The 27,288-nt window shown below is 56.1% G+C and overlaps 1 protein-coding gene across 3 annotated transcripts in view; it reads left to right on the plus strand.

Annotated features, from left to right (window-relative positions):
• Nucleotides 1–27,288, plus strand: part of APBA2 (amyloid beta precursor protein binding family A member 2) — a 236,520-nt gene that overhangs the window by 203,827 nt on the left and 5,405 nt on the right. For 2 of the 3 annotated variants that reach the window (XM_040642673.1, XM_040642674.1), the window contains 6 exons: nt 8,294–8,439; nt 12,690–12,776; nt 15,258–15,443; nt 19,063–19,242; nt 20,217–20,429; nt 21,987–22,106. In XM_040642673.1, coding sequence (XP_040498607.1) covers nt 8,294–8,439; nt 12,690–12,776; nt 15,258–15,443; nt 19,063–19,242; nt 20,217–20,429; nt 21,987–22,106 — 932 coding nt within the window. Of the gene's footprint in view, nt 1–8,293; nt 8,440–12,689; nt 12,777–15,257; nt 15,444–19,062; nt 19,243–20,216; nt 20,430–21,986; nt 23,591–27,288 lie in introns of those variants that run through there. The other variant, XM_040642672.1, reaches the window with a different exon arrangement.

Raw genomic sequence — 27,288 nt, forward strand, 5'->3', positions numbered from 1 at the left:
AAGCAGGCACAGGACTTGGAATTAATGAGATTGCCTGGATCCAGGCCACTTGTGGGAAGCCTCTGTCCACCACCCAGCTTCGGGATAGTTTCCCCCAAAAGTGTCAGGGACAGGGGCTCCAAGGCATGATTCTGTGGGACCTCCCACCCCTTTCCCTGCTCAGAGTGGTCCACAGGGTTGACATTTTCCAACAGACATTTCAAATGGAGGCTTCCTCCAGGAGGAAGGAGCCTGGCGCACGCTATTCCTCATGTCCAGACTGTGCGGATACATTCTGCGTACACTGATGTTTGCACGATCTGTATCGCAGCAAGAAAACAAAAAGGAGAAATCGCTCTCTGGGGACGCAGGATCGCCTTTAAACATCTCCTTATTCTTTTGTCGTTTTGTCTCCCTCTGGTGGTCTCGGCATAGGGTTAGTCCAAAAGTTGAGCCAAATAAGAACAATTTATGCCCAGACACGGTGGGCCAGCTGCTTTGCTACTGTCATGAAGCTGTTTGATTTTTGGTTCTGTGTTTCATGATTGGAGTTGAGAGCAGTGTCTGTGAACCTGAAATCCCTGCTTATCCACACCGGCCTTCTCTGCTTCCTAATAAGCGTGCAGGTGGGGGTGGGTCTGACAGGCAGGCAGGATGCTGCAGGTACTGTTTTTGTTTTGTATTGTTTCCTTTTTTTTTTAATCTCATGGTTTATTTTGCATTTCTTTGGTATTGAACATCTTTTCAACATATTTTATTTTTTTATAATAATTTTTTATTATGTTAGTCACCATACAGTATATCCTTAGTTTTTGATGTAATCCTTTTTGAAAAGAAGAGCAAGGCTGGAATGACAAGAACCTCCGGCACAGGGGGGTGGCAGAGGTGGGCATCTTTTGGAGTTTGTAACAAAGACCGGAATTTTTCACTGGCCTCTTCCCAGGGAGCAGGCGTCCGTGGGTGCTGGTGGTGGACCCCACTGCCCGGGGTGGGGTGCCCTTCACACACAGGAATCTGTGCCCCCGGATCTGGTGGGACTCACTCCGGGGGTGGGGGGAGATGGGGCCAGCTTTTAATATATCTACTCAGGGACATAGACTGAAACAGGATGAGAATTTCAGAAAGGTCTGGCTAGCTGCCCAAGGTCACCCTGGGAAGTGGCAAGGGGAAAGGCAGAGGACAGTGGCCTCAGAGGGCGGGAATCCATTCAAAAGGCAAGGCCGAAGCTCCCACCCTCAGGGACCGTTCCACGGAGTGCCGTTCGACTCCCACCCCACAGATAGGGTGTGAGGACCCTTGCTCAGGCCCAGGCCCTGGGTGCTGGCTGAGGGTGTGGGCTGTGTGAGGGAGCAGTTACCCCAGGGCTGCTGGGACCACCCGGACTTTCCCGCAGAGCACAGCGGCACCATCTACTGATCAGTAATGGTCACTGCAGAGAAGACTGGTGGCTCGGGCCCTGCCGTGGGGTGACAATCAGCAAATGATGGGCACTTGGAGTCACACTCACTGGAGAGAATGAGGCCTGAGGGGAAGATGGTGTAAGATAGTAAAAATGGACACACGTCAGTCAGAAAGCCCTGAGGGGCAGGGTGGAAGATACTGCCGTGTGATTGGCAGTTGCCTTTCCCTCTGTGGGGGTGGCACCTGCCTTCCTCTAGCTGGTGACAGGTGCACACCAGGGCTGCTGATGGATGGACAGGGAGGGGTTCCTCCCTCCACGCCCCTCCCCATTCTGTAGCCCTCCCCCTCCCATCCCCTACTCCCTTCCCTTGGTGCTGCCAGCCCTGGCCAGGTGCAGGGGTTTGTCATCTCCAGAGTGAGGACCAAGGTGCCTGAGATGGAAGGAACAGCCGGGAGTCTTGCCCTTGGGAGGCAGGGCTTTGTAAAGAGCCAGGCCTGCCTGGGACAGTGGCTGCTGGCCTGGCCTCTCAGCGGGCTTTGCTCCTAAGAAGACGGGAGGGGGGAGTGCTTGGGTGCCGGAGATCAGGTTTGCCCACAGGGGTGCTCTTCGGTGTGACCTGGAGTGTGTGTGGTGCAGATTCCCGGACCCCACTCTGGGTCCATTGAGGCAGAATCTCTCTGATGGGATTGGGGCCTCTGCAGGCTCCCTGGGCTCTGAACACGATTCCGGACACAGAGGAGCTGCTTGGGATCTTCTCTCCCTCCTTCCTTGACTTTAGCTCCCACTGCCCTGTCGGGTGCCAGGTTTAGAAGAGCTTTGCACCACTTTCTACCTGCTGCCGGGAGGTGCCCCATGTCGATATTGGTGGAGGCCACCGACTGGGATGTGACAGCCTTTGGGTCTGGTCCCTGCTTTGTCCCTTAATATCAGCGTGACCGTGGCATCCCTTTGTCCCCTGAGCCTCAGTGGGCTGTCAGGCCGCATGCCCACAAGGCCACGTGAGCACATTCACTGGCCTCGGACACCTCCCACTGTCTTTCTGCCCTCCCCCCCCAATCTGGTGCTCGGGGTGCTGCCACAGCTCAGTGCTATGACTTGTCTTTTGAGTTAGGTGCAAAAAGAAGCTAAGAATTCATTAACTAATGCCTTGTACTTTATATGCTTTTAGCATTTATGAAGCCCATCCTATTAATCTTACCTTTGCAAAAACCCCAAGGAGATAGAATTCAGGAGTTCCCCCTCACCCCATTTTGCTGGTAAGTAAATTGACCCCCCCCAAAAAAAAGAGAGAGAGAGAGAGAGAGAGAGAGAGAGAGAGAGAGATGACTGTCCCAAGGGCACAAAGGCTTTTTGAGCAGGGCAGATGGAAGAGTTCAGACTCCGGCTGTGTCCCTGGATCCCTGGGCAGGCGCTGTGGGGCCCTGGAGGGCTGTCCCTGCTTCCCTTCAGACAGCTGGGACCCTGAGAGGGCCTCAGAAAACACACTGCTTTTAAAGTATCTCCCTTTGCGTCATTCGGGTCTGTGCTCACCTTGGCTTCTGAGAGCAGCCTTCCCCTTCCTCAGTAGATCCGGACTGTGTCCCTGTTCCCCTCACACCGGGGTTTGCTTCCTGCCTTCTATTCCTCATTGTCTGAAAAGACCTTGCTTTTTTGTCTGCCCTGTTTACCCAGCTCTGTGAGAGAGGGTACCTCCTTGCCTTAGTCCCAGTCCTTGTCATGGCTGTCCCAGCCTCCATGGCTGTCCCTCAACGTTGACAGGCCGGAGGGGGAGGGGAAGGTGCCTTCCCCGTCTGCAGAATTGGGAGGGACAGTCCATTCCCCAGCCCACCCAACACAGATACCCTAAGAGCTTGTTGCAATATTAGAATACTCAGGATGGTAACATGGCTTGCTGAGCCCTTCTCTGTGCCTGGTCCGCGGCTAAGCTCTGGCCCTGCCTTCCCTGCACCCTGCATGGGCCCTGGGCGGAGCGGTCCCAGGGTCAGAGGCCTGGGGAGTTGTAGGCTCCGAAGTGGGGCCTCTCTCCTGGGCGGCGCTTCTTGTCTTCAGTTCTCTGAGAGGCCTGCCCGCAGCGGTGGGCTCCTTGTCGCTCCCCCACGAGGGTGCAGAAGCTGGTTACAGAGCAGGGCCGCAGGCCTGGGGTGTGCGGTGCCGGGCCACCTGCTGCCAGGATTACCTTCCTCGGGGGTCGCAACACGGTCTTCAGAACGCCTCCTTCTCTTGTGTTTGGGCTTGTGGTCATAGAGGGGCTTCATCCCCTTGATCAGGTAAAGTGCCTGCCCGCGGAAGCCCCTCATTGCATCTGCAGGCTCTGTATCTGCTCCCGCAGGGGCACTTCATCTCGGATCCCCAGTGGGCGCACAGGCCCAGTTAGGAGGTGTGGCTCTGTGGGCTCAGGGCCGCAGGCACTGCCGCTGTGTGAGAAGCTTCGCGAACACTCACGTGTATCTACGTGGGGGTGTGTACTTGTGCATGCGTGCACGTGTGTGCAGGGGTGATGGACTCGTGAGGAGCTGAGGGGCTCTGGGAGGAGCCCACAGAGACCTATGGCACTGAGGTCCCACCACCCCGGTCCTTGCGGGACCCTGCACCAGCGCCGACTGGAGGCCAGAGTGGGTGGCCAGGAGGACCGTGGGTAGGCTGGCCTAGAAGACAAGGCACCATCGTCCCACATGGCCACTTGCACAGAGCTTTGGGGAAGGTGGCGGTGACGATGGGATGAGAAACGCTTGATCTGAACATGTGTCGGGGGTTATTGTACTTTTCTGGGGTGTCTTCTAAACACTGGAAGGGTGAGCTTATAAATCTACCAGAAGCTAGGGTCCCCCTTGGGCCCTCCAGCCCACCTGGCCCCAGCGCCCAACTCCACCCCCAGTCCCTCCCACCGCCAGCCCTCAAGCCCAAGGTTTACCCCCAACCCAGGCCCTCACAAGCCCCTTCTCAAGGCCCCCTGTACCCATCCCCTCTTGTCCCTCACTGACCGCCGAGGCTGTGGAGGCCTCTGAATACCGCCCCTCTGCTGTCACAAGCAGCCTCCTCCAGATCCAGCAATGTCGGCTGGGTGGGAAGAGCTCTCCCAGAGAAATGGAAGTGGTGGGGAGACCACGCAGAGGGGCAGCTCTCCCCATCCAGACCTAGGCCCTACTTCCTCATGTCTCTCCTCCCCAACCCAAGACTCTTGTAAGGACCCCTTCACTTGGTTCTGGAGCAGAAGATGCTTCTTTCCTCCAGACACAGATGACAGAGTTGGGGCTGGGTGAGGGGCTTCAGACTTGGGGACAGGCTTTGCCAGCAGACTGTGGAAGTCACAGGGGTGTCCATCGATGGGGGAGGGCCAGGGAGGCCGTGAGGTATCAGTGGCTTCTCAGTCAGGGCTGGGTTGCTGAGGGGTGGGACCTTGGGCTTGGTTCCCTGGGCGTTTGGGAGAGGCTTCCGAAAGTGGTATCCAAGATCTCTGGAGCAAACCACCTGAGGACCCAAGAGGAAAGGGTACATCCTTTGGGCACTGCGGGGGAGGCTGTCAGGGTCAGTGGGGAGAAAGGGAGGGAGTCCCCAGGGCAGTAGTGTCATGATGGGAGGGCCCCCACCGTTCCGTGGGGCATGACCCGGGACATTGCTAAGGTGGGACCTGCCGGGGCCCGTTATTACTAACAGATTCCTTTCAAACTGCAGAATACTTGACCTTGTTCGAAAGCACTTTATAAAATGGCCTTTAGTGCAGGAGCTGTGGTGCTGGTGTGAAAGAGACGGGAGTAGATCCCCGGGTGTGAGTCCGACGACGTGTGAGCCCCTGGGGCGGGGTCTTCAGGCAGACAGTGGAGGCTAATGGACACACGCTATGCCCAATTTCGGAGCTTTAATGGAAAGTCTGCAGAGCTGAGGTTGGTCTGGTGAAAGCCTAATGCACACGTTCCCTCCCACGCGGCTCACCTTGTGCCATTTTCTCCTGCGGTTTGAAGAGAACTGAAGTTTCAGAGTAATTTAGAAAACCTGCCTTGCATGCAGGGTCTGCCTGGTGTCAGGGAAGCTGCACGTTTGCTTTTTGGGGTGACAGCCTGCTCACTGTGGGCCCCTCCCTGAGCCCCCAGTACCCTAGCAGCCGGGGGCAGGCATGCGGGCCGGAGCTGGGGCCCCCCGTTCTCTGGGATGACAGGGCTCAGGGACTCCTGCCTCTCTCCTGAGAGAATGAGAGGCCCCGTGCAGTTTACAGCAGGGGAGGCAAAAAGATCAGCTTTCTAGAAGGACCCTCTCGTGGTAGCATGGGGGTAGTCTGGGCGGAAGGTTCAGGTCTTAGTCTTGCTACCCTAACAAAGCACCAGGGCCTGTGGGGTTTATGACCAACACTGGGTATCCTCACAGCTGCAGAGGACGGAAGGCCCGGGTCAGGGTACCTGTGTGGTCGAGTTCTGCTGAGAGCCCCCTTCCGGTGACAGACACGCTTCTTCTCTGTGGGCACGTGTGGCAGAAAGCAGGCAGGGTTGCTCTCTGGGGTCCCTTTTATCAGGGCACAGATCCCATTCCCGAGAGCTCTACCCTCCTGACCTCCCAGATCACCTCCCAGAGGTCGTACTTCCAATACCACCACACTGCGGGTTAGGGCTTCAGGATAGGGACTTTGGAGGGACACGGGCAGTCCACTGCAGTTCACACGGGCTAGTCGGTGGCCATCCTCGGGTCCAGGATGGAATGAGGCCGTGGTGGTGGCAGAACCTTTCTCCAGAAAGGCGGACTCGGGATAGGTTTGGGACAGCTCTCGGGGATGGGTCGGATATGGGGGCGAAGGCCTGTGGAGCTGGGAGGGGTGTGCGGTCTGAGATGAGGAACCAGGCTCAGTGCCCTGATGGAGTAGAGGAGGGTTGGGGCTTCGCTTTGGGCATGGTGAGAGGGGGCCATCCCAGGGGAGCCAGCGAGTAGGCTGCTGAGTGTGTGGGGGTGGGGCTCAGAGAGCTGCGTGTCCTTTGCCAGTACCGAGTCCCCAGGTTGTCGGCATTCGGTGGCCTCGTGGAGGAGGATGAGTCTGCAGGGAGCTGAGAAGGAACAGCTAGAGAGGGAGGAGGAGATGAGAACCACAAGGTCCCCGGACACGAGGGCACAGAGATCGTGTAGTGTTCGCATTGGTGGCTTTGCAGCAGGGACGTAGCAGCCAGGCAGGGATGTGCTGAGGAAGGGGTGTGAGCCAAACAGGCAGTTCCTTCTGGGCATTTGCCTTCCAGAGGGAGGAGGGAGGTGGGGATGTAGGGAAGGAAGTGTTTGAACCCACCTGGGGACATGGGAGGATATTTAAAAGCCGTAGGAAGACCCAGCTGATAGGACTTGCTTCAGAGAGGGATAGGATCACAGGTGACCCTCCGTCCCCGGCGGGGACCCACCACACAGGGAGTGGACGTGATGCTCTGCCGAGTACAGCCAAGGGAGGGGAGCTGGAAGTTCGAGGAGATGGTGCTTGCGCAGGGGGAGAGGGGCACTTCTCAGAGGCACCTCTCAGGGTCGCCTGCAAGTTTTGAGGGCATTTTGGCCCATGAATTTGGAATGGAACCAGTCTGCCTTGTTGGGCGGCTCTGGCTCTTTCCAGCTGCAGGCCCGCACATAACAGGTGGTTGGAGCTGTGCCAAGTCCCTGGGGCTGACAGGTGGGGCGTGGGGTAGGTAGTCGAGGGTGTTGGGCAGATGTTATGGGACGGGTGGACAATGGCATCCAAGCTTGGCAAGTTGATGCTTTTAGCAGCAGAGTAGGTCAGAGGGGAGAACATGGAACAGCATGCAGAGGAGAGGGGTCCGGAGGGGACTGCTGGCCCTGGGGACCAAGGAGCCACAGGACAGCCAGCCCTGGGGACCCTAGAGTGAGGGGGAGCTTGAGAGCTAGAGCCAAGGTCCCTCAGAAGGAGGGGTCTGACCAGGGGCGGGCAGGAAGGAGGGAAGAAGGCAGTGACATGGAAAGGAAGGTGGTGGGTCTCAGAGGAAGGCTAAGCGATGGTCTACAGTTTACAGACTATGGAGCCAGGGCCAAACCTCCCAGCCACCCAGGTCCGTGTACAAAGTTTTCCCGGAGCACATCCGTGTGTGCTCATAAACAGATGGCCTGGGCCTGCTTTTGTCTTCCGGACGCAGGGGTGACTATCTGCACACAGACCGCAAAGCCTAAGATATTTTCCATCTAGCCCTCGCAGAAAAGTTCTGCTGACCTTACCTACAGCTGCCTGTCCAGAAAGGGAGCCACAGGCCGCATGTGACTATTTCTATGTAAATGAATTAGATGGCATAAAATTTAAAAATTCATTTCCTCTCGCAGTAGCCCCAGTTCAAGTACTCCAAAGCCACATGTGGCTAGTGGTTCCATATTAAACAGCACCAAGATAGAACATTCTATGTCATGGCAGAAAGTTCCATTGACAGCAGCGGTCTAGAGGCAGCAGGGGGAGCAAGAGCCACATCACCCAGCCTGGATCTGAGGTGTATAGGATGGAGTGACCTGCCCAGGTGGGCATGTGACAGGACCAGAGCCCTGCAGTGCAGAAGTGGAGGAGAAGACCCCAGAAGAACTGGAGGGCGTAGTGGGAAGTTTCTGCTCCCTGTCCTGATTCCAGAGGGCTCTGGGGCAGGCACAGAAATGCTGTCCAGTTTGGGAAAGTGTGTCTCTGGATTGCAGCATATGGTTGTCACTTTGGAGGCTGAGATGCCCTGAGTGACAGCTGCCCGAGGTCCTGGAATTGTCCTGAGCCACGTACGTGGACTTTTCTGGCCTGGGTGTTGATTTTGCGTAGTTCCTTGCACCGTGCACTGTGCAGCGATGAAGGGAGACTGGCCTCCCTCTGTGGCTGCAGATGGGTGATGGGTCAGCCCTTCGCCTTTGTCCCCTGTCCCTGCGGCCTTGTTCCTTTGTCCTCTGGGAGGATGCTAACTGTGCCCTCCTCAGTTCCAGGGCCCTGTGAACCAGAAGACCTCATTGATGGGATCATCTTTGCTGCCAACTACCTGGGGTCCACCCAGCTGCTCTCAGAACGTAACCCTTCCAAAAACATCAGAATGATGCAGGCGCAGGAGGCCGTCAGCCGGGTCAAGGTACTGGTGCGCTCAGCAGAGCCCTGGTTCACTTTGGGGGAGGGGACACGAAAGCGGGTTTGGTGACCCCACAGCCCTCAGCACTGAGAGAGCAGGAAGGCCTGAGGCACTTGGCGAGGTCAAGGGCGACTTTGGCCAGTCTGGAAGAATGCCAGGGCTGGGGGCAGGGGCAGCTGGCTTCTTCACGAGGAACCGCCACCCGGCCACTGGAAGCATGATTTTTAAAGGTGATCGTTCCACAGCATTCCACTCATAAAACACATTGGGTTGGAGCCTCCAGTCCCATTTTGATGGTAGGTGTGTCTTTGGCCCCAAAGTGCTTGCAGAAGGGGAAACAAAGAAATCCCATGTGTCAGTTAAATTCATGACCTCAGGAAACCCTCTGACATGCTTGCTGCTCTGGGTACACACAGAATGGCCTGGTTGTGAACAGTGGGTGCAGCCAGGCAGGGGGAGGATGAGGCCAAATCAGCAAAACTAATGGGGTTCTGGGAAAAGGGTGGGGTGGTCCGAGGAGGTGCCCCCTCTGGGCGGGACTGTACATGCTACCAGCCCCTGGGGGCTGAGAAACCATGTCAGGCCCCTCCTCTGTCCTCACTGTGCACTGACCTTCTTTATGGAGGCACAGGGGCCTGGTGCACGAGCCCATGGGGGTCAGGAGAAGAGAAGTGCAGAGCCCTGGGCCCTCCTGCCCCAGACCCCAGTAGTGCTCCTCTGCCTGAGAGCCCGGTGCTTCGGTGCCGGCTGGTGGCATCGCTCCGTCCCCAGTCTCGCCCTCACAGATCTGGGCGGTGGTTGGTGATTCCCAGCGCTCGAGGGACGCGTGTGGGGGCTTCTCGTGGTCAGCGTGTGTGCTCGCTGAAGTGGCGGGCACCCATCCACCCTGCCCCTGCGGGGGGGCTTCCCCTGAGCACAAGGTCGGCGTCCCGGGGTGTTGACCACAAGACCGAAATAGCTTGGCTGCCCTTCCTTCTCTTCCTTTCTTTCTTCCTTTATCCGTTTTTCTTTTCTCTTACATGCTGCTCAGAGGATGCAAAAGGCTGCTAAAATCAAGAAAAAAGCGGTGTGTGGGGCTGCGGGGTTTGCCTGGGTTTCTGGGCCTCGTCCTGTGCAGTTTTGGGGGCGGTCCTGTTTGTAGGAGCACACAGCATGCGTCGAACAGCTTTTCCCTCTTCCCTTGGTAGATAAACAGTAGACTTTTGAACAGAACCACAGACACTTCTTTTTTTATATTTAACCGCCCACTTACAGAAGAACCTCATCAGTGCCCTTTTTCTAAATTTCTCGTTTGGTCTCTCCTGTGCTAGAATGTGGTTAATGCCGCGATGTTACTGTTTCACGCAGACATTTTTACAGGTGACATTTGATACGACCATGTGACGCATTTAGTGCTTAGGCTCCTGTACAAAATTAATTAAATTGTTCTGATATTTAAAGACTCATTAAGCTTAATTTACTAAATCAGGATGATGATGAGAAGGTCAGTTTGCCCATGAGATGCGTTCCTTGAGAGAGTTGCTGCGGGGTGCCCGGGTGTCTCATTCGGTTCAGGATTCAACTCTTGATCTCAGCTCAGGTCTTGCTCTCAGGGGCATGAGTTCAGGCCGTGCACTGGGCTCCACGCCCAGCATGGAGTGTACTTAAAAAAAAGGGCGGGGAGGGGGAAGAGTTTCTGGAGTATGAGCCAACTTTAAAAAAATCAAGTTGACCTCCAGTCGTTTGCTTGTAAACCTGGTCATTTAGTAAACGCTGGGTCCTCCCAATACAGGAAAGCTCAAATGCTCGGTGTCAGAAGGCACTGATTTGGTGCAGTCCTCTTGCTTAGACGGCAAGAGCTTTAGTCCTCCGTTCCCCACCTAGAACACCGTCTTCTGACTGTGTGCCAGAGGAGCCTGTCTGGATGCTCCCCTCCCTTGTGGTGAAACTTCTCTGCCTGTGGCATTTGCTCTTTGCCCAGTGGTGTCTCCTTGGACTCCTTGAGCTGTAGGAGAGGAAGGAACTCACCCATCTCCCGCTGCTCAACGAGCTTTCTGCTGGGCAGTGTAGATGGGCCTGGCTTTGCAGAGCTATAGTTGGGGTATGCTTCCAAGGAAGAGGGGCTCCTAGCCTGCAGTTTGCCCAGGGCACCCCTGAGCTGGCCAAGCACCAGGAAGCTGGAGCAGGGCTCTGTTGTACACTGCAGCCTGGTCCTTAGGTCTGCCGTCCGGGGAGCCCAAAGGGGCCCGGAGCAGGCAGAGCCAGCTCGAAACGGCCTCTGCAGGCTCTGAGGCCAGCTGGTTATGTCCATGGAGAGCTGTTCCTCCCTTCGGGCAAGGGGATGTTCAGGACCGTTGCCGAGGGCCGCTTTTCTGCTCTGCTCACATCTGGCCAGACAAGTGCCGATAGGAGGGTGCTTCATGAGTCTGGAACCAGGAGGAAGCAGCATCCCACACACAGCTAACCTGCTGGTGACCATGGGGTCACGGTCCCCCCATCCACAGACAGGCCCTCCCTGTTGTCTGGTGGCCGTTGTTGGATTCCTGCTCTTGACACTCCCCCTTTCTTCCAGCAGAGTATCACGGGGTGAGCTTTGCTCTTCCCTGTTATCGATCAGGTTTCGGCTTCTTCCATTCACCCCCAGTTTGAGCCTGCTCAGCTCCACATTTGTCCCTCTTCTCCCATCAAGGGCACAGCACTCGAGTTTCCTCCAGAAATTGTCACTAAAACCAAGTCCACCTGCAACTTTTCTTTTTCTTTCTTTTTTCTTTTTTTTTTTGCTTCTGGCCCAATCTACTTTTTCAAGCAAGAGGGTTTTGAGAAACAATCCCATAATATGTAATGTTTAAAAGCATGTGGACATAGAGTATAACCCGGTTTTTCAAATCAGACAAAAAGTAGTTCCTCTGTGTTTCCTGCAGACTATTTTCTTTTTTTTTTTTAAAGATTTATTTATTTATTTATTTGACAGAGATAGAGACAGCCAGCGAGAGATGGAACACAAGCAGGGGGAGTGGGAGAGGAAGAAGCAGGCTCCCAGCAGAGGAGCCTGATGTGGGGCTCGATCCCGTAACACCGGGATCACGCCCTGAGCCGAAGGCAGACGCTTAACCGCTGTGCCACCCAGGCGCCCCCCTGCAGACTATTTTCAACTGGATTATTTTGAACTCTCTTTTCTTTTAAAAATCAATTAAAAGCAATGTCACCTCATGGTGGGCTGAAAGCCCAAAAGATCTTTTGCCTTGAAAACTGAGCTGAGATACAAATTTATCAATATTATACAGGGCCTCTCTGCAACTCCGATTTCTTAAGGAATTGTCAGCAGGGGGATTTTAGATTTCAGATTTTTTAGTGAGGAATTAAATCACCATTTCTGCTCTTTTGAAGTGGAAGATATGCCACCGTGGGCTTCCGGTGACTACAAAGAATTTCTTACCTCAGTGGGTAAACCGAAAGATTTTGTATTTCATTGCCACTGTGCAGGAGTAATTAGGATTCCCAAGGTTGTAAAAACCAATGAAAAGCTGTCCTGGTTTAGAGCAGACCCTGAATAAATAGTTCACTGAGCTTCTAGAACATTCCATGGACACGTAAGTAATGGCCACAGGATGAACACACTCCAGGAGCTGACAGAACAGGGGCATTTGTGTGACAGCTTCTCCTGGTTTTTCCTGTGTTGCTGGGAGGGCAGCACTGAGTCCTGTTGGGGTCTTGCTTCCCTTAGGGTTTTTGGAAGATCAGCTTTAAGCCTGCTGGGGGGGGGGGTGGTGGTGACATAACTAGGACTATTTAAATCAGAAGAAGATGCTGACGATCTAATCCAATGTCTTTGAAAATTTCTTCCCCATTTCCTGGGGATATTTGGAATCCCAAATCCCGGAAACGTATGTAGCCCGAGTACACAGACCCTGTGCCTTTGCCGAGTTTGATAAGGGCTGGCAGGCAGGCCTACTTTTTAGGGAGTGGAGGGGCTGCGCTTTGGATGCTGGGACCCAAGACCCCAGGCGTCCAGCCCCCCTCCACGCTCAGGCTTCCGGAAGCTGTCTCCTCCCTCCTTCTTCACGCCCTGTGCAAACTGCCTTTAGAACTCACTTCGCTACAGATTGCTCTGGAAGGCGGTGTGCAATTTAGATTTCCCATGGCTGCTCCAAGCTGGAGTAGCGTTTCCCTCTAGGGGCGCTCAGGGTCATTAGTAAAATTGTCAGGCCTTTGTTCAAGTTAGTTTTTTTTTTTTTTTTTTTTTATTTGTAACAGTATCCACTGTCCTTTCTTAGAATTCGGAGGGGGATGCCCAGACTCTGACCGAAGTGGACCTCTTCATCTCCACCCAGAGGATCAAAGTGTTAAATGCGGACACACAGGTAAGCGTTTTAAAGACTGTTGTTTTAAAATCATGTCATTAAACCCCTAACTTCGCACCTCAGGGACCATAGGAGATCAAGGTCTAGCTGCGGGAGAACTTTCCCTCTGGGATGAGCTGAACGGCGGTCCCCGGAGGACAGTTGCGCCAGACCCCGGGTCTCGAATGGGTTGTGGTTGTGGAATCTAGAGCGAGCTGCAGGGGGCCGAGGAGCACCGGGCTGGGAAGAGAAAAGCCCCAGTGTAGGTGTGCCGCAGCTGGGATTAAGTAGGCAAAATGGAGGGGAAGGAGCGCCGAGTCGGAAGCTGTGTGCTCACCATCAGGATTCTAGAGGGGCCTTCCTGAAACCTGTGCATGCCAGGCCTGGGGAATCAAGTGGGAGGGTGGAAATGCCATGTGAGCCCTCGGCCCTCTGAGTGGGTGGTGCTCCAGCAGGGGTGGGTGGGGGGCTGCCTTAAGATTTTCAACCTGTGAACCATATGCTGTGTCCAGCTTCTGCCCATTTTTCCTGGGCCTTAATCACTGCTGTTGGTGGAGAAGACAGATACGTGAGGAGCAAGTGAGCCATGCAAGATAGAGAGGCCTGCGCGCCGAGAAGGAGAATAAGAGGGCAGGAGGCCAGGAGTACGGGGCAGATGGAGGGAGGGGTCGGGAAGGTCTCAGGCAGTGCCCTGTGCTTGAGGTTTGCTGAGGGAGAGGGAGGCCCCACTCACCCTGGGGCCAGACCTCCATTCCGTTCCTGAGCCCGCTGGAGGACGACCAGATGCCGGGGTAATGACCCCTCTGCTTCTTTGTCATCAGCAAGTAATCCGTGTGATGACACTCCAGATGGGTGGGGACGTGTTCCTCAGTACCCATTTTGCCTGCCGGCTTTAGCACCCAGTGATCACCTCCTTGAGTTGGTTCCAACTCTGGAAGTGCAAAAATGGTGCATTTCCTAATTATGCCACGCTCTCTACTTTTATCGGACCTTTCCCCATGCAGAAGACCTTTTGTGTCTTTCTTTCCCTCTTCACTGTGGACCCATGGATTTTTTTTTTTAATTTGTGTTTTCATTATTATCCTCCTTATTCTTTTTGGTGCTCTGGCGATGCCCAGTTCGACCAGAGACGTTTAAACTGGGTCCTGGCTGGTTTTGACATCTTCCCCTTAGTCGCTGATCACGTCCTTGCTTTCTGAGGCAGTGAGGTGTTCCAAGCTCCCCTCAGGCTTCCCCTGCCCCAGACCTGGAATCAGCCATTTCTTCGAGGAGCCACACGCAGTTCCTCTTCGTGGGGAACGATATTACAGAAACAGAGACCCCCGGGTGCTGGCCATGCTCACTGTCACAGGGGTCTCCTTGTTCCTTGCAACGAACAGGGCTGGACAGTATATGTGTTTTAAAAAGCCCAGAGTTCGTACTTGTACCTCTGTCTGCGAGGAACATGGCTCTGCCTGGGACATGGGGCCAGAAATCAGGAAATGCCGAAGAGACACCCTCGGCCATTCCCTGTCCAGTCCCCTTCCTGAAAAGTGGCTCCTGTGGTTTGAAACCACCCCCCTAGCCTTGGCCAGGAAGTACATCAGCTCCTGAAAGACAGACGTGGAGTAATATCTGCTGTAAAAGTGGATTCTGTGAGGAAGAAAAGGGGCTTCTGAGGTTGCAGAAGCAGCCAATTTTTCTTTTGTGGAAAAAGCACAAAGGCATAAAAGACCAACTGATTAGCTTCTCAGAGCCTTTGTGTGCAGCCTCGTTAGGTAGGGGTCATGGGCAAGCTGCTCAGTGGACATTCCTGTCAGACGACAAAAGCCATCAAGAGTAATGGACCTGCCAGGCGCCGAGGGAATTGAATGGCCACAGAGACCCATCGATCAATCAGGGGAGCTGCCTCAGTGTCCCCTGCCTGGGGCCTGCACTGCTTGGGCTCCCTGAAAAAAACTCATCTGTGGAAGACGTTGGCTTCAGAGCCTTCCACATCTGCTAGGGAGAAGCACATGCCTTGCGGGGAAGGGACCCTTCTCCAGAGCCACAGACCGCCTCTGATCAGGTGGGGACAGGCTTCACCCCCTGAAGGCCTCCCTGCTCTTCCCCCAGCAGGGACCAGGAGCTCCCCCTGGTGTTGTGCCTCCAAGAAGCAGTGGGAGGGTGCTGTGGGGCGAAGGCAGATCGACCTTGACTGTGAATCACTGTCCTCAAACGCTCTGTTCCCTGGAGCAGTGATTCTCAACCAGGGTGATGTTGTGCCCTAGGGCACATTTGGCAAAGGCTGGAAATATTTTTGGTGGTCACAACTTAGGAAGGGGGCGATGCTTCTGGCATCCAGTGGGTAGAGGCCAAGGATGCCGCTAACCACCCTCCAGTGTACGGGACAGCTCCTCACAATAAAGAAGGACCACCCCAAGGGTCATTAGTGTTGAGGCCGAGAAACCCCGAACTTGAGTGTTTTTTAGTGGCCTGTTCTCCCTAACGTTTCCTCACACGGGTCCACCCCACTCGTGGCAGGAGACCATGATGGACCACGCCTTGCGCACCATCTCCTACATCGCGGACATTGGGAACATCGTGGTGCTGATGGCCAGGCGCCGCATGCCCCGGTCAGCCTCTCAGGACTGCATCGAGACCACCCCTGGAGCCCAAGAGGGGAAGAAGCAGTACAAGATGATCTGCCACGTGTTCGAGTCCGAGGACGTAAGTAACCGCCAGGCATGCCGCGTCCCCGAAGGCCCCGACTTCACGGGGGTTCCAGCGTCCCAGGCTCTTTGGAAATCATGTCTCAGGTAGAAATCCTGTGCACCATCATTGATGTTTCCAGTGGAATCAGTGGGTTTTTTCCCTAACACTCAGAGTTTGCAGAGAGATTGAGCATAGCTTTACTTCACTTCATGAAATACATCCTTCAGGGCTGTTCATAAATTGAACCATGGTTAAATAGGCCAGGGGTGCTATCTGAAGAAATCCTTTAACAAAACACCACCTTTTTCTCCTAGAACAAAATACTCCCTGACTTTTCTGTGGTTAAGATGCACATTTTCACACGCCGGGCTTGCGTTCAAGGAGGCGACATCTGTGCTCAAGGAACAGCTCTGCTTTTGCTCATGGCCATTTCACGTCATAATTCTGGAACTTAAAATACTTCAGACTCGCTAAGAGACCATGAACACTTTGACTCTTTCCTTCAATAGGAGAAGAGCATCCTTCTGAGCCTAGAATTGGGAGAAAGGAGAGAAGGGAGCAGGGGGCCAAGTGGTAAGCACAGGAGACCCTGGGCCAGGTCTCTCTGCTGCCCCCTGGCGGGCAGATCTTGTGTGCCGAAGTAGAATTTTGAAGAGCCGTCGCTTCTCCGTGGATACTTGGAAAGGGGCATTCTTGTTCACATATGGACTTGCAGGGCAGGGACCTGAAACAGAAGGGAATGGCCCCTAGATTTTTATGTTTGAAGGCAGGGCTGAGGGATGGAGGTAGTCATCCTTTTGCTAAGAAGTTGAAATCCTCTAGAAGTGCTTTGAAGCAATGGTTTATTGATTGGAGAAGAAATTTATTTTTTAATTTTTTTATACATTTCTTTTTTTTAATTTTTTATTATGTTATGAGAAGAAATTTAAACACAGACCCGCTAGTACACACACAGATTCTTTCCCCACGATCCAGATCTCCGTGGGCACCTAGATGGGCACTTCTGTGTGACTCGGGGCTTGAGGATGTTTTAGAGACCTGGTGGGGGGAGATGGGCCCTCGGGAAGGGCTGTGAGTGATGGGCAGGGTAAGGCCAGTGGCAAAGGGTGAGCAGTCTGCTGGCAGAGAAGTCACAGGAGCAGGGAACGCCACGGGGCTCCAAGGTACCAGCCCCTGTGCCTGGCTGCGGGCTGAGGGCTAGAGTCAGGGGTGCTGCTGCGGCCCCCTTGCTCTCCATGCAGGGGGAGATAAGGCTGAGGGCAAGAGAAGGTGGGCATGAGGGGGACTCTATGTGGTCCTTGAAGGAGTGAGGGAAGGACCCACCCGGTGGGGTGTGTGGGGGGGACACTCAGCAGCTGCCCAGAGCCTAAGACCTAGATGGTGGCTCCGTCCAGGGCAGCTGCTGGGGATGAGTAAGGGATCTGAGGGTCTGGTGACAGCAGATGGAGCACCTGGAGAAAACAAAAGGTGCCATTAAGGATACCAGTGGCTCTCTCCGAGACTCAGTTTCCCTCTGTAAAATGGAGCTCAGGCACTCCAGAGCTGAGGCCAGGGTAGATAAGCCACACAGGCTAAAGTGCTGAGGCAAAGGAGTGCTGGGGTACGGCAGTAATCTTTCCCCCACCTCACCTCCTGCAGGACGCCACCTCTGAGTGCCAAGCTGCCAATGCCAGCCCCTCTCCGAGCCCCCTGCATTCCCCCCTGCCTGCGCGGGGCTCCTGGCCTCACAGCATTGAACACCCCCAGGCCCTGGCTGTGAGCTGGGGGGCAGGGAAGCCCCTTGTCTGCAGGGCTTCCAGTGCATGTTCTCCAGGTCAGCTAGCAGGGACACCAGGACATGGGGTGGATGGGGAGATGGGAGACTGTCACCAGGTGGGGAGATGCCGAGGGCTCCTGGAGTGCATCCCAAGGAACCCAGGCATGAATGACCTCACTGTCCCCAGGAGCTCCTATGGGTTGGGGTGGGGCACCCGGGCAGAACCCCAGGCGGAGTCCCAGGGCATCGGGCAGCACCGCCAGCCTATCCGTTCAGGGGTGAAGGGAGCGATGCTCTCAGAATCCCTCCATGTCAGGGGACACAGCTGGAGGCCTGGGGGCAGCCAGCAGCAAGCCTTGGGACCCCAGTGTGGCAGGGGCAGGTCCTGGGCTCCCGTTCCCCCCCTGCCTTCCAGCATCTTCCCGAGGCCTGACTCCCAGCTTCAGCCAGAGCCCCAGCTGCTAGCTCTGTTGTCCTCCAGTGCACCACCTGTGGGTTCCCCACCCTCCAGTCCACACTTGTCCAGGCTGGGGTGTCTCTGGTGGTTTCTGGAGACTACAGCTCTGGCGAGTCTGCCCTAAGCAGCACGGCCGAAATGCTGGTCTTAGGAGTGAGCAGGGCTTATTCCTGCCAAATGAACATCAGCCTGTCCTTCCTGTAAACTATTCCGGGCCCAGTGTGGGAGGGCAGTTCAATCTAGACTCCGTACCTATTTCAGGAAAGCCTTCCATGCTCCAGCTCTGCCTTTATCATCTGGCCCAGCCCACTTCGGTAGATATTCATTTGGTCCATATTCGTTCGTGGCACTTAAAGCATGCAGTGTGTAGAGGGAGGAAGGGATTTAGGCATTTAGGTCAAATCCTTTGTTTTATCATTTTCTAGTCCCAAGGTTTGCTGGGGGCACCCATACAGAAGGCCCCTTTGATGGCTTTGGAAGGCCGGTGGTGGCAGGGGATGGAGCAGCCCTGGGGCTCCTGCAGTTGGGGCTGGGTGGGGAGGAGGCCCTGCTGGGGGCCAGGCCCCTGGGAACCCTGTTAGTTTCCAGGGCCACATGGCTGCCAGCACGCTTGGCATCCTTTTGGGAGCTCAGGACTTTAGCTCTTGCTCCCCAGCCATCCCCTGTCTGCACACTGGTTGGTGACAGGCAAAGCCTGGCAGTGACTTTTCAATGTCCAGGACTCGGCAGTGTCAGAGATTCAGTAACATCCAAACAAGTGGTTCCCTGTAGTGGAAGGAGGTGCTCTGCTCTGTGGGGTCTGTGCTGGTGTCTCTAGGTCTTCTGCTTCTCATCAGCCTCAGCCTGGAACAGCCACCCCACCCCGCCCCGCCGAGAACCGCTGGACACACACCCTGCCTCCCCAGTTGACATTGGGTTCTGTGGCTAAGGACACATAAATGTTGGGGAGACAACTAAGAGTCTCTGTGACCCTCCTCCAAGAACACACCTCAAGTCTATTTTTGGAATAAGATGGGTAGAAAGAAAATATAATACAAGAAAATATAGTACCAATTAAAGCAACAAAAATAGGATACTTAGCAAACAATTCATAATTTTCCCAGACTTTATTTGAAACTGTGCTTTGTCCTGGATGGTGTGGGACTTAAACGGCTCAGGCGGGAGCAGTCAGGCCCGGGCCCTGCCAGGTACAAGGCAGCAGAGGGGCTCACCCCATGGTGGCCGACCGTGGGGTGTTGGTGGGAAGACGGCTATCACCCAATGAGAGTCTACAGTTTCTCTCTCGTTCCTTTAAGCCCAGGCAAGGGCCCATCGCAGGCTTATGTGTGCACCCCGCACTCAGCCCTGCCACAGCCCCTCCTCTCCGGGCTGTGTGGTGCCTGTGCTTCTGGGCTGGTCTAGTGGGCTTCTCTCTGCCACAGGCCCAGCTGATCGCACAGTCCATCGGCCAGGCCTTCAGCGTGGCCTACCAGGAGTTCCTGCGGGCCAACGGCATCAACCCCGAAGACCTGAGCCAGAAAGAGTACAGTGACATCATCAACACCCAGGAGATGTACAACGATGACCTCATCCACTTCTCCAACTCCGAGAACTGCAAGGAGGTGAGCCACATGCACCGTGGGTGGGCCACGGGATGCCACGCCGCAGTGGCCTCTGCCACCCATGCTGAGCGCTCGCAGAGCCGGAGCCTCCCGGCGATGCCTCAGGGCAGCTTCCTGTGAGAGGACGTGAGAGCGAGCCCTCGAAGGGCCCTCGCGCAAGTCCCCGTCCTCACGGCAGAACGAAGTGCTGCCCAGAATGTACATTTGCTCCTGCCTTCGGAGCTGAGCACTTGTGTGTGAAATGAGGTGTTGTTGTAACAAAGGAGCTGATTACAATCAGTCTTAATGACCTTGAAAATGTGCCTTTGAATGCCGCTATTACCATCTACTGGAGCTCAGCACCCAGGAGGTGTTTCTGAAAAGCATTTGAGAAGCATCTTCAGAACAGGGAACTTGGGTGCGCTGCCCAGGGGAGTTTCAAAGCTGCCAGAGGCGGAGGCCTTCGCACGGCCCGGTGTGTGCGGCTCAGGGGTCAGTAGAAAGTTCTCCTAGGACGCGGGAGCAGATCCCTGTGGATGACCCATACCCTGAATGCTTGTAAATAAGTGAAAAGAAGGAATAATCGGACTGCTGCTTGAATGCATGAATAAATGAATGAATGAATGAATGAATGAATGCTTGAATGAGTATTCCTGGCTTCTTGCTGAATGAACGACAGGCAGCTTTCTGAGACAGTGACCCTTGGGGTGGAGAGAAGGTAGGACTTTTCCAGATAAGAGCAAGAGCTGGGGGCAGATTTGAGCCCTGGAGTCTAACATTCTTCTGGCCTCCATGGGTTTGTGGGAGGTGAGACGCGCAGGAACTGGGGCGCTGGAGCCATGCTGGGGCCCGGAAGGGTCCATGCTGGGCACGGGCAGGAGGGAGTCTGTGCTCCTGGCTCAAGCTTGGGAGCCAGAGCTGCGCGAGGCCAGGCGGTAGGCGCGCAGGTCCCCAGCTCCCATCACGGGCACCTCTCGCCGCTCATTTCCTTACAGCTGCAGCTGGAGAAGCACAAGGGCGAGATCCTGGGCGTGGTGGTGGTGGAGTCAGGCTGGGGCTCCATCCTGCCCACGGTCATCCTGGCCAACATGATGAACGGCGGCCCGGCGGCCCGCTCGGGAAAGCTGAGCATCGGGGACCAGATCATGTCCATCAACGGCACCAGCCTGGTGGGGCTGCCCCTCGCCACCTGCCAGGGCATCATCAAGGTGCACATGCGGGGCCCCTGCCTTGTTTTATTCTCACTGCCTTGTCCTTTCCCCCTTGGATCGTGAAGAAACAGGTCCAGGATACCCAAGACCATACCATAGCCCTGAAGTTAGAAGGACCTGGGCTGCCCTTGGGGGTGAGAAGGGGACGTTTGGTTTCACTGATGCCAGTTCTGAGTGACATGGACCCCAGGCAAGGGCTGAGGACCCCCAGATGTAGGGTGATCTGGTGTGCATGGGACTTTTGCAGATTAGCACCAAGAGTCCCATTCCCTGGTTCCCTGGGCACATGGGAAGGGTTGGTCACCCTGCATGGGTCTGAGCAGGGAGGCTGCTCTGACCATCTGACCGTGAGCTTGCAGCTTTGGGAGATAGTGAGCTGCCAGTCCCTGCTGGGGGGTCTTCACGCCTGGTTGCTCCAGGTCTAGAAGAGCCTCAGGGCAGGAAGCTCAGAGAGGCCGCTCCAGGAGGCCTAGCACCACAGTGCCTTTGCTCTGTCCACGGTCTCCAGACAATGGGCTCTGCCTGTTTGGGGGCAGCCATGTGGCCTTCTGTCTGCATTCTGCCCCCGTCCTCCTGTGGCTTGTTCCCTCCTCACCCCTATGTTCGTGGTGCTGGAGGACACACCTGTATCCTCCCTCGTGAGCCTGAGAGATGAAGGGCATTCTCAGGGCCAGAGCGCCCCATGAGCCAGCTCTCAGAGCCAGCCCAGAGCATCTGCCTGACGGGTGACCACCTGGAAAGCTGGACGGTAGGCACAGCAAAGGCCTCAACCCGTGGTGCAGAAGCTTGGTCTGCCTGGAGCCTCCCTCCCAGGGCTGCAGTGCCTGGGGCACCTGGTCTCCCAGGCTCTGATGGGGCTGTGGGGGGAGGGAGGCACCCACATATCCAGGCAGCTCTGAGCAGCATCAAGGGCTCATGACTGGCCAGACGAACAAGCTGGGACTGCAGCCAAATTGAGGCTGGGGCCTCTTCCCCCCCTCCCCCCAACCTAACCTCACAACCATAGCCTGGGGCGCCCGCTGACAGTCACAGGCTCTCTGGGGCCTGAGGTCACCCTTGGCTCCAGCTGGCCCAGTGTCACTGTGGACACTAGATCCTCTTGCTTTCAGATTTTCACCGAGCCCCTCACTCCCTGTCCCCACCCCTGCCATTAGCACGTTTTGTTTTGAGGAAGGCTTCTCCGTGGTCCTTCCAAACAGAAGGTGCTCCTCCTGCCTCCAGCGTGGGGAGGGCCCCTCCTGGGCCCCTCTGAGGATGACCCTGGTGCTGTCCTGTTGGTCATGCACCGTGGTGCGCAGGGCCTGGCCTCTGGCTTCATGAACAGCATGGTGTCACCTGGGTCAGATGGCCCGCACTGCCGCCTGCGGTAGCCAGCAACCCTGCACACGGGTTGCATGGAGGAACGTGGAGGCCGAGAGGTGGCTGACCCACCAGACTCGTTCCCCTGCACCCAGGGCCCCCACCCTGCTGGCCGACTCAGCTTCAGTCTGAGCCACTGAGAGTGTGCCCATTGGTGGCATTGAGGCTCCCTGTGACGCCTGCCCCGTCCTGCAGGGTCTGAAGAACCAGACACAGGTGAAGCTCAACATCGTCAGCTGTCCGCCGGTCACCACGGTCCTCATCAAGCGGCCCGACCTCAAGTACCAGCTGGGCTTCAGCGTGCAGAACGGGATCGTGAGTCTGCCCTCTCTGCCTTGGCCAGCTCCACTGCGCATGTGTGGGCCTGGATGCAGGGGCTGGCGTGGGGGGGTGGGCACCTCTCTACCCCCCTGCTCCTGGAGCCGCTTGTGTCTGACGGCACAGGCCCTGGCGTGTGGGCACAGCTGGGCAGGAACTTTGAGCAGTTCCCGGGGCAGGCCTGGCCAGGGAGGGAGGGCTGGCTGTGGCCAAGGAATAGGCCCCTCCAGCCCTGCTCAAAGCACCCTTGTCCCCATGATGGCTGTTCCCTGCTGTTTCCAACCACTGCAGTCTGGACATATCTGGCCAATGGCAACATCTGACTCTCTATGTTCAACAAACAGATATTCACTCATTCACTCACCCATTCAGAGCCATTTGTGAGGGGCCTGTACTGTGTCAGGCACTGAGGAAGCAGGAGGGCTTCCAGGAGGAGGTGATTCTGGGCTCCAGTGAGTGTTGGTCTGCCCAAACGTCGGTGCCTATTCCTCAGGCCCAAGCTCTTAGTTCAGAATTCCTGCCTTGTCTTTGACCTGTGTTTGGCTGGAGTGAATCTGTTTCCTTGGTCATTCATCGTGCAAGGTCCCTGTGGGCAAAGACCTGGCCACAGATGGAGGACAGAAGAGGCGAGGCCAATCACTTCCCGATTGCTTAAGCCAGCTTTGCGTATTAAAGAACTGTCAGGGGAGGTGGGGGGGATGTGTATGCCCGCCTGTGAGCACAGACGAAACACAGCGGGAGAACATTCTAGAAAGACAACTGTAAATGAGTCCAAATGTTCCCTGTTGCTATCTGGGAGAGTCACAGGGCCATTTCTGTCCCTTCCGTGTTAGGGTGCCCTTGCTGCTGTAACAAATACTCTCCAAATCTCGGCATACTAAGAGTTGGTTTCTCGTTCAGGTCACAGTCCACTGTGCGAGGGGTCAGGGGCCCAGACGTGCCCTCGCCTGGGTTTTGTGTCCAGCTGGCAGCTGCAGGAAAATAGAGACACAGGTGTGGCCCTTGCCATTTCTGGCCACACCTCACTGGCTGGACAGGACTTAGTCCCACACCCCACAGAACACAGGGCAGGCTGGGAAGGTGGCCATCTGGTGTCTGTGACAAAGAGGGAATGGGTGTGGGGGCATCTAGCCACCGTTGGCCATAACTTCCTAGCTGTGTGACCCTGGGCAGGTCACTTAACCTCTCTGGGCTCTCCTCAAAATGTGATTGTGAAGATTAACAGAGAAAATCTATAAAGTATACCGAGACATTTAAAGAAGGCCCCCAGGGCCCGGATTCTGCAGAGAAAGGCCCCTTAGCACTTGCACCTGGGCATGGGGGCACAGCTAGGTTGTCTGCATCCCCTTGGGGACTTCTGTCCAGGTCAATGCATCTGTCCCAGGATCTGCCCCAGTGGTGGTGTGGCCTGGCTCTGCCCTGCCCAGCCAGTCTGCATACGTGGGTGCCCTGGGCACAAGCAGCTGCCCTAAGGGCTCTGCAAAAAAAAAAAAAAAAAAATTGCCCGGGGTCTCTGCCTGCAGCTGCTGGGAGCACTGTGTGGGTGGGCACGGGCCCCATGCTTGGGGGGGGGCGGGCACTAGGAGGGGCCTACGAACCTGCCTCTGACATGCTGAGCCCTCACCCAAGGCCTGCCCGGGAGCCATCCTGCTCCAGAAGTGGGACTCGCGTGTGGGACTGTGGGCCCAGGACAAGCCTGATGCCCGCCCCTCCCCAAACCCCTGCCTCTCTTCAGCTTGTCTGATTACAACGGCCCATGGAGGAGTGTGGGTGCACGTGAGGAGCTGACTGCCACCCAGAGAGGTTTCGTAACTCGCCCCGGGTCCTGTAGCCATTGAGGCCATCTGGGACTGTGGGAGAGAAGGCTGGGGCGGGGGGGGAGGAGAGACAAGGAAGGGATGAGGCTAAGTTAAGGCGAGCAGGACAGGAAGGGGACACGTCCCTGGGGAAGCAGCGGTGAGGGACAGGTACAGGGGGTCTGAGCCTTCCTTCTCAGAGACAGTGGAGGGGAGGCAGCTGGGAAGAAGGCAGGGTGACTGATGAGGGGGCTCTCCTAGGGAGGTGAAGGGGGGTAGTCTCTGCAGGTGGGGACGGGCACGCCGGTCCGTGTCAGTGGCTGAGAGGCCGAGGGCAGTGAGGAGGGCAGAGGCACTTCTCGGAGGTTTGGGAGGTGTGGGGATAAAGGTAGCAGCAGATCTAGGCTTTTGGGGTCTTGGAGCTGGGGAGGGATTAACACCCAGTTGTGCAGACAGCATTGCCTGGGCCGTGCTCCCCGGTCCCAGATGCGCAGACAAGAGCCCTGAGGCAGAGTGCTGGTCACCTCGTCATGCACCCGCCATCGGTCCAGGGTCTGAGTGCAGGGTGTGCGTTACGCTTGGGGCCTGGGGTTGACACTGTGGATGAGAAGCAGCGGGGCGGGGGGGCGGTTGCTCGTGGCAGAGAGGTGGGGTCCCGGGTGGCTCTTGAGGATGTCCTCCCAGCATGTGACAGCTGGCCCTGAGAGTTACCCGGGAGGGTCTCAGATAAAGCAAGCCAATTTGCATGGTTTCTCCTGCTGTGAAGCACCCCCCACCTCCCGGCTACCCAGAAAATGGGCCACAGGCAGCTGCACAAATCAGTGCCCCGTCTCCGCCTGGCCCTGCAGGCACTCCTCCTGGCACTCCTCCTGCGCCTGCTCCGTGAGCACACCCGGGCCGTGGACAGGTGTGGGGTGTGGGGGCTGACCCCGGACAGCGCTCAGAGGCCCTTGTATGAGGCAGCCGCCCCCACAGCCACTGCTCGGGCCATGTCCCGGCATCTGTGGTGGCTGAGACTGCCACCGGCTCCATCACTCGGCGGGGGCCTCATGGGAGGAGTGTGTGTGGGAGAACATTAGGGAGGCCTGAGGGTGCTGGCTGTTCCTGACCGAGGGCTTGCTCTGGGGACAGAAGAGCTAGGCTTTGCCCCAGCCCACCCAGCCTCCCCAGAGGGGCCTGGCCACGTAACTGTCCCCTCCCCTGTGGTCCCCTGCTGCCTTGCAGAACTGGAGCTGTCCCCTGGCTGGCACCTCTCTCCTCACCACTGTCCTCCTTGTCCCCAGTGCCAGTGAGGCTCTCAGAGGTCCCCTGCGACCCTCACTGAGCTGCACCTGGAGTCCTGGCTCCAGCTGGCCTGTTGCCGTCCCAGGCCAGCCTGTGTCCTCCGAGCAAAGCAGCTGTGACCCGGGAGCCCCTCCACCTCCACCCCGCCTGACCCAGCTGGCCTGGATGGTGGCAGGATGCCTGGCTAGGAGATGGCATTAGTTAGCTCCCGTGCACACCCGCCGTGGTTTTCTGCCTGATTACTGCAGAAGCCTTTCCCATGGCAGGTGGCCGTTGTCGGTGTGCAGGGTAAGTGGTTGGATGCAGGATGTCTCAGCACATCTGGGTGCTGTCACATGAGAGGTGAGAGGGAGGGGTCCTCTGCACAACTGTCAGTGTGCACATACGTGTATGTGTGTACATACGGATGTGTGTATGTGTGTGCATGTTTGCATAGGGAGTGCATTTACACGTGTACTTGTACACGTGTTACGTACATGTGTGTGCACACATGTGTGCTAGCCTCCTCCTGGAGCTTAGTGCAGCCTGTCTTTTCTCCAGAATGAGAGGCCCCATGTGGCTAAGAAGCTGTATTACATTTTGGAATCGGCCTCCCTCACCCCCTTTTCTTTCAGCGCCAGCTCTCTTCTAGGACATCGTTTTTTTCTTTTGTTTGTTTCAATTGTGGTAAAATCAATTAACAGAACATTTACCATCTTAACCATTTTCAAGCATCCAGTACGTTCACACTGTCGTGCAACCACTTTCGAGAAGTCTTCATCGTGCAAAAGGGGAACTCTGTGCCCATCAAACACCGATTCCCCCTTCCTCTCTCCCAAGCCCAGCTTCTGGCAGCCGCCATTATACCTTCTGTCTCTCTGAACTTGACTGCTCTAGGTGCCTCATAGACAAAAGTGAAATCAGCCAGTACTTGCCCTTTGGGGACTGGCCTTATTTAACTCCCAGCCCTCAAGGTCCATCCCCCTTGTAGCCTGTGTCAGAATTTCATTCCTTTTCAGGGCTGAATAATATTCCCTTGTGGAACTAGACCACGTTTCGTTTGTCCATTCATCCCTCAGTGGACGCTGGGCTGCCTCAGCCTCTTGGTGGTAGTGAGTCATGCTGCGGTGAATGTGTTTCTCCACTCTGTCTGGTATCGTTGTTGCAAATACTCCTAGGCCCCCTGGTCTGTCTGTCTGGGGTGTCAGTCCATCGATCAGTTCTAGGAACCAGGAAATGAAGGCCACCCCACCGGGAAGCTCTTCCCACAAGCCTCGGGCATCCCTGGGCAGCTGGCGTCTGCAAGGCTGGTCCAGTTAGGGAATGGCATTTTGTGTTACCATGTCACAGAGGATGAAGGAACAGGGAGGTCAAGTAACGTGCCCCAAGGCTCCCAGCTGGGAAGTAGCCGAGCAGGGATTGGACCTGAGGCCAGTGGTTGTGAAGAGCCTGCCCACCCGTCCACGGCCCATCATCAGATGCTTGTACACGGTGCCAGGAGCAGGGCGCGAGCGTGTGCATGGGCTTGGCAGCGCTTGTGGGCGGTGCAGAGGCCAGTGTGTTTGTACCTGAGGCCCAGGGCATTGATAACCAACGCAAGTGTACACGGGGCCCTGGTTATGGCTTCAGGGGTGGGCCCGCCAGTCTCTCCTGTCACTCAGACCGCAGGGACTGCTGTGCCTCCTGACGGTGATGTGCCAAGCAGCCAAGTTCCCCTGAATCCCCTGGAAAAGTTTGCTGACATCTGAGTTAGTCTTGCACAAGTGCTTTTTCCATTTTCAGCTCCATTACACCCGAAGTACAATGCATTAGTTTGCAGACAGGCCCCGGATGACCCAGTTAGTGCTATTTCTAAACGGATCCTTCCTCTCTCTTTTCACACCACCATTCAAGAAATCAAGACATCTCCCGCTGGGAGACACCAGCCTTCTCCCCCGCACAAGTGCACCCCAGGAGGTTGGAACGCACCCTGGTTCCTGTGGGCACGCCTTATTTGGGAAGGCCAAGACCCGTGTGTGTGTGTGTGTGTGTGTGTGTGTGTGTGTGTGTGTGTGCGCGCACGTGCATGTGTGTGTGTGTGTGCACACGGCCTTCTCCTCAGCATGTCCTGCTCCCCTTCT

The sequence above is a fragment of the Ursus maritimus genome, unplaced genomic scaffold, assembly GCF_017311325.1.
Source record: "Ursus maritimus isolate PB19 unplaced genomic scaffold, ASM1731132v1 scaffold_27, whole genome shotgun sequence".
NCBI lineage: Eukaryota > Metazoa > Chordata > Mammalia > Carnivora > Ursidae > Ursus > Ursus maritimus.